This window comes from Lacerta agilis, chromosome 13, assembly GCF_009819535.1.
Source record: "Lacerta agilis isolate rLacAgi1 chromosome 13, rLacAgi1.pri, whole genome shotgun sequence".
Lineage (NCBI taxonomy): Eukaryota > Metazoa > Chordata > Lepidosauria > Squamata > Lacertidae > Lacerta > Lacerta agilis.
The window spans coordinates 35,818,783-35,824,994 of NC_046324.1; the positions used below are offsets into that span (position 1 = coordinate 35,818,783).

Consider the following 6,212-nt stretch of genomic DNA (forward strand, 5'->3'; position numbering starts at 1 on the left):
TTTTATTTTATTTTATTTTATTTTATTTTTTTTATTTCCTTCCCACTTCAGACTGGAGAGAATATGATGGGCGGGCACCAAGGCGAAGAGGTCAAGCTGAAGCTTTGGACAATCTTTTAAGCCAGGTGAAGATGGTGCATCAACAATGTGTGTGTCACGGTGAGTCCCACTTTTGTGTCCATAGGCAGTTTAGATACCAGTTCTCTTGAATAGCCTATTCATTGTGGGAATGTTCAGGGTGGCAGGAAAGGATATGTTGTTTATTAATATCCTTCCTAACTTGCACTAGCAAGTTCCTTTACTGAGCAGAGTGCATTCCTCTTTACACAGCAGAAAACTAGTTGCAAACTCGTGTGAGTTTATTATTATTATTATTATTATTATTATTATTATTATTATTATTAATAATTTGTTATTTGTACCCTGCCCATCTGGCTGGGTCTCCCCAGCTACTCTGGGCAGCTTCCAACAAATATTAAAATACATTAAAATACACAATACACAATTCAATCTGGCTTGTCCAGATTGAAATGTGTTCTAATATTTTCCTGGTAAGACCCCTTGAATCCCTCCTAAAAGAATAAAGACACCACAGTCTTATTCATAAATAACAAAAAGGAAGTTTACTCACAATCAGGCAGAGCACAGTGTGATCCCTGAAGGCAGGCTTTAGGCTTAAAGTTACAAACGTATAAAAACAGGGTTACCCCATAAGGGAGATGACCTGAGGGACTGCTTGGCTGGCAGCCAGCAGTTCATTCCCAGAAGTTCGCAGGACGAAAGGAAGATGGAAAAGGAGAGAGAGTGGCAGCATGCCTTGGCCTTTTACCAGGTCACGCCTACCCACTAGTCACATGCAAGGAAGGATGCTCCAGGCCAGGAGGAACAGGAAGTTTCAACTGGCTGGACCAAACATTCCCTTGCATGTCCACTCTAGCAAAACAAGGAATGTTGTATTTGACTGCTGTCAGTGGATTACATCCCACATTCATGGTTTGCTAAGGAAGAATTGGAATTGATGGGAAGGAGAAATGGTGAATAGATGAGGCCACTGCTAGCATATTAAATGAAAACTCCTGTTGAACCCTATGGAAATTCCTCTGCGCATTATAGTGATGACAGTCTTATCTGACCAGTACCATTCCCCCAACAAAGTGGTAAAAGTCTATTAAATATACAGTGGCACCTCCAGTTGCGAACAGGATCCGTTCCAGAGGTCTGGCCAGATCCTGAGGTTTCCCGAGGATCACTGTTCTGTGCATGTGTGTGGCGGTAGACCGCTTCTGCACATGCACATGCAGCAAAACCCGGCCTGATATTTCCGGGTTTGCCACTTTCGTAACGTGAAGTTTACGTAACCAGAGGGTTACATAAACTGAGGTGCTACTGTACACAAGGCTCCCAGTGGTTTTAAGAGAATCATTGAAATCTTTGTAGTAATCAAATGCTGTATTTTGGAGAACTATGCATGCTCTATGGGAAAGCTCATGAAGGAAATAAGCTGCTGAAACCCTCCGAAAAAAATAATCAAGCCAACTTTCTATGCACCAAGAAGAGAGTGTATATAAATAACCACAGGGTCGATTGAGGCTAGCAGCTGATGTCCCAGTATCATTCTTGGTTTCAAAAATGAGTTTGTAAATTATATGAGAATTTCCAGCTTGGTTGAAGCTCTGCTTTCACAGCAGATGACAAGGCCTTTCCCTTGCATCCTCCTTGTTGTTCCTACCTGGATCTGCTGACTAATATAACTGTGATATGCAATAAACAAATCTTGACCAGAGCCATAATACTGAACTGAGTAAACCAGCCCTTATTTATGGATGAAAAATTATGAAGCATCTCAATGAAATCTTTTGCTGTCCAATTCCCCCAAATTTTAGCTAAGTTATACTTCATACCCTTCTAGAAACAATAGCTAATGGTACCATTACAAAAGGTAAAGGAGACTGGGACTCCTCTAGCTCCCTTGCAATTTGAGCACTGGGGTTAACTGATTTTTGTATGCTAAGTGTGGTCTGTTTGGGAACTGGGTTCAAGTTCTACAGGCAGTTGCTATAGGGACAATCTATGTGATCTAAGGGTACAAATCCAATTATGACTTTTTACTTCTCTTTGAATCCCAAACAAACATAGATTGCTGGATCTTTTGATTATCTTCTGCTTTTTAAATTAAAATACTTACGACATCCCTCACAGGGTTATTAAGATGAGTGAAACAAGAATTATATAGCACAATTAAAGTAATATATGTAACTTTAATTGTGCTTTACAATCCTTATCTTCTGTACATATTTAATAGGTTAAAAACTGGTTGTTGCTTGTCTGCTAGCCCTCCCTAGAGATGGAATGTTCACAACCTTTGAGGAACAAGGCTTAGTTACAGAAGGAACAGTGGAAAGAAAGCAAGGATCCAGTTGGTAGCATGGCTGAAAAATAGAACAAAATAGCTAGCATGCTACAAAATCAGCAGGTTCCTGTAGAATGAATGTGGGTGATAGTAAAGTGTTGAGAGAAAAGAGGGACTGGAACATAGAAAGCTGAAGAAAAGAGAGGTCAAGGGGAAAAGGTGCTGGGAAACCCTCACACAAAAGCTAGGGGGAGGGGGAGCTATGTGAATTTGGCATAGTAATAGTTTGCACCAAGGGGGAAAGTGGGAATGAATGTCATATCTTCTTGATTTTACCTAACCAGCCTAGCCTTTTTCTTGAATCTTTAGTATATACACAAGGCTAGGTAATAAGAAAAAGGATGAGTTGACAGTAGTATAAATAATGGTTTGTGTAATACCTTCTCCATGTGCTTTGTTCCTCAGAACCCTGTAAGAATCAGCCACAGAGCAGAAAACACTCTGTCTCCAAGAGTCTGAAGTATCTCTTCCACCCTGGCAGCAAATTCCTAAAAACACTGAAAAGGTAAGGTGGGGGGAGAATATGCCATCCGTCCACCTATGCACTCCCTTGCTATACTTGTTGAGTTCCCCAGAAACCGGGTGTGTGGGTCACTTCACTGTTTCGCAGGCACTTCATGGGGACAAGGGAAATAGGGAAGGAAGCTGCTGTATCTTTTTTCCATTCCTCACTCCTCACCATGATGGAAAGAATACTTCCCAGTAAAAATGATGATGATTATGATTATGATGATGATGATGAATCCCTCCCAAGCTAACTTTTTCTTTCTTCCCAGGGGCCTGTATCTGGCATCAATATTCTACAAGGATGACAACATATTGGTCACGCATGAGGATCAGATCCCTGTGGTCGAGATTGATGACACCTATTCTTGCCTGCTCATGCAGGACTTTCTCTGGTTCACTAAGGTGACCGCTTAGTAGGCTGACTTTTGAATGTGTGTCATTTTATTTAAGGTTAAATAAATATGTTTAATAGAACATTATAAATTTACATCTAAATACATATTTTGTAGTCCATTGAAACATTTTCCTTTGACTCTTCCTATTTATAGTAAGTAAAAAACAGTATTGTTACTTTACTTAAGAAAAAAATAAATTTAAGGAGAGGGAACCTAGCACAGCACAATATGAAAAGGTGCACAGTTGCAGAGAGAGAGGGACTCTAGTTAGGATGCAAACATGTTTCCTCTATTCATTTCAAAAAAATGCTGAACTTGGGGAACTCCATACCTGCTGTATATAAAACTGGGCAGGCCTGAGAATCCTAGAATGACCTGTTGCTGTACTTGATGTAGGTATCGTGCATGTGGGATGAAATACTGTGGCTGCGTCAGTGTGTCACTGTCTCCCAATCATCGTGTTCCTGCATTCTGCAAACACGTCTCAAGATGCTTCTGGCCATCTCACAGATGCAGGTAAGAAAAGAGGAGTGCCAAAGATGGGTATTTTGCCAGCTAGGCACATATCACTCATACATCTGGTGCTCAATGCATGGATATTTAGGTCAATGCATGGATATTTAGGTCAATGCATGGATATTTAGGTCATTAGATCTGAACTTCAGCTAGATAGATCTAATGCCCTTCATATACTAAGCAACTCAGGCAGGTGAGTAGGATTAAAAAGTCAAGGAGATATATCCATCACTAAGAAGGCATTTGAGTTTGAAGCAGAAGCAATTGATAACGTTCAGAGTTTCTTGGATGTGTTTCTGGCCAGGGGCCAATTTCTGTGTTCCTTTCCAACATAAACTCACCTATTGGGAAAAATCCTAATAATAAATGGTTAGCTGTTCAAACATTTGTTGCATACCCAACATGCACATTGTGAAGCCATTATGTTGTCTCTGAGCTACATTATTGGGAGCAAAACAGACATTTCTATTTTATGCTATATTTTGCATGTTTTAACAAGTATCTTAATAGATCAAGCTTTAATTGATTAACTAGTGCAATTCATCAGTTAAAAGTTTAGTTGCAAATATATAATGCACACCAGGTACTTGGGAGTAGTCCTCCAAAACAGATTCCTTCAATGCCAGTAAAGTAATTATTGAGGAAAGTGATATAGATTGCAGAAAATATTAACTTATTCTTCCTTTCTGCCTGACAACAGACCTCCACGGTGGCTGAGAATAAGCTGAAATAAATAAGTAACAAATATGAAAATAGAGGTGACTGATGAAGATGGGGGGGGGGCAGTGGTGCAGACTAGGTACTCCCTACCAGTTTCCCGATGAAAGGTTATTCAGCCTGGTGGTATTATAAATGATATTGACTTATTGAAATGGCTGTACTTGTTGGCTATCATGTATAGCCAGTTCCATATGTGGTTAAGCTTTTTCGCAAGCAACTTTTTAACTATGTGCGATGAATATTGCACAAACATTGTATGAACATTGTACAAATTGTACAAATATTGTATGAATATTGACAGACAGCAGAAAGCAAAGATTTCAAGAAGCCAGTGGCTATCTTAGTCACTCTTCATAATGAGTAAAAACCATGGTGTTCATTTAGATTCACTAAAAACAGCTTTGCCAAAGAAGAAGAAGAAGAAGAAGAGTTTGGATTTGATATCCCGCTTTTCACTACCCAAAGGAGTCTCAAAGCGGCTAACATTCTCCTTCCCCTTCCTCCCCCACAACAAACACTCTGTGAGGTGAGTGGGGCTGAGAGACTTCAGAGAAGTGTGACTAGCCCAAGGTCACCCAGCAGCTGCATGTGGAGGAGTGGAGACACGAACCCGGTTCCCCAGATAACGAGTCTACCGCTCTTAACCACTACACCACACTGGCTCTCAAAGTGTTGTAATATATAAATGTATGTAAATTTAATTGGTTAATTGTTAAAATACTTTTATCTGCTTATTATTCATGTATTGTCAGGTGACTTTGGTTTTAGGTAGCAAAGAAGCACCTCTATCTGAATATTTAAATGCTCAATACCTTTTACTGTTACAGTGGTACCTTGGTTCTTGAACTTAATCCATTCTGGGAGTCCGTTCAACTACCGAAATGGTTCGAAAACCAAGGCACAGCTTCCGATTGACTGCAAGAGCTTCCTGCACTTAAGCGGAAGCCGCAGAAGCTGTGTCAGACGTTCAGCTTCCAAAAAACGTTCGCAAACCTGAACACTCACTTCTGGGTTTGCAGCATTGGGAGCTGATTTGTTTAGGAGCCAAGCCATTCGGGAACCCAGGTACCACTGTATACCCTTGGAGAGTATAGAGGATATGCCATATACATAGCTGTCAACTTTTCCCTTTTCTTGCGAGGAATCCTATTCAGAATAAAGGAATTTCCCTTAAAAAATGGGAAAAGTTGACAGCTATAGCCATATAGAGCCAAACTCCACTCCATAAATGACTTTTTCCTCTCTTTATTATTATGAAGGGTCTGCTGGGAATTCAGGATCTGGGACATGTCTTTTTTGAGCCCATCAAAGACAAGCAGGGCAATATTTTAGTTGTGACCCTAAAGGAGGTGAAGACAAACCAGACCTTTGAAAGCGTCCACTGGGTCCCCCTCTCAAAGCTGCAGACAAGCCGCAAGTCCATCTCATCTCCAGAAGAGCCTACAGCTCTGGATGTGCTGCTGATGACCATGCAGGTGGCTGGTGTGTGTGTGTGTGTGTGTGTGTGTGTGTGTGTGTGTGTGTGTGTGTGTGCTTAGTGATGGAAAGGCTGTGCTCATATTCAGAGGCACACAGTGACAGACCAAATACTTTGCATACAGAAAATCCCAGATGCAGTCCCAAGTCTCTCCGGTTAAAAGGATTGTAGGAAGGCAGGTTGGAAA

The 6,212-nt window shown here is 40.7% G+C and overlaps 1 protein-coding gene across 7 annotated transcripts in view; it reads left to right on the forward strand.

The window, feature by feature from the left end:
- LOC117056348 (ankyrin repeat and fibronectin type-III domain-containing protein 1-like) overlaps nt 1-6,212 on the forward strand; it is a 371,686-nt gene that overhangs the window by 349,183 nt on the left and 16,291 nt on the right. For all 7 annotated transcript variants that reach the window (XM_033166584.1, XM_033166582.1, XM_033166581.1 and 4 more), the window contains 5 exons: nt 52-159; nt 2,816-2,915; nt 3,187-3,319; nt 3,709-3,828; nt 5,808-6,023. In XM_033166584.1, the coding sequence (XP_033022475.1) occupies nt 52-159; nt 2,816-2,915; nt 3,187-3,319; nt 3,709-3,828; nt 5,808-6,023 (677 nt within the window). The remainder of the gene's footprint in view (nt 1-51; nt 160-2,815; nt 2,916-3,186; nt 3,320-3,708; nt 3,829-5,807; nt 6,024-6,212) is intronic.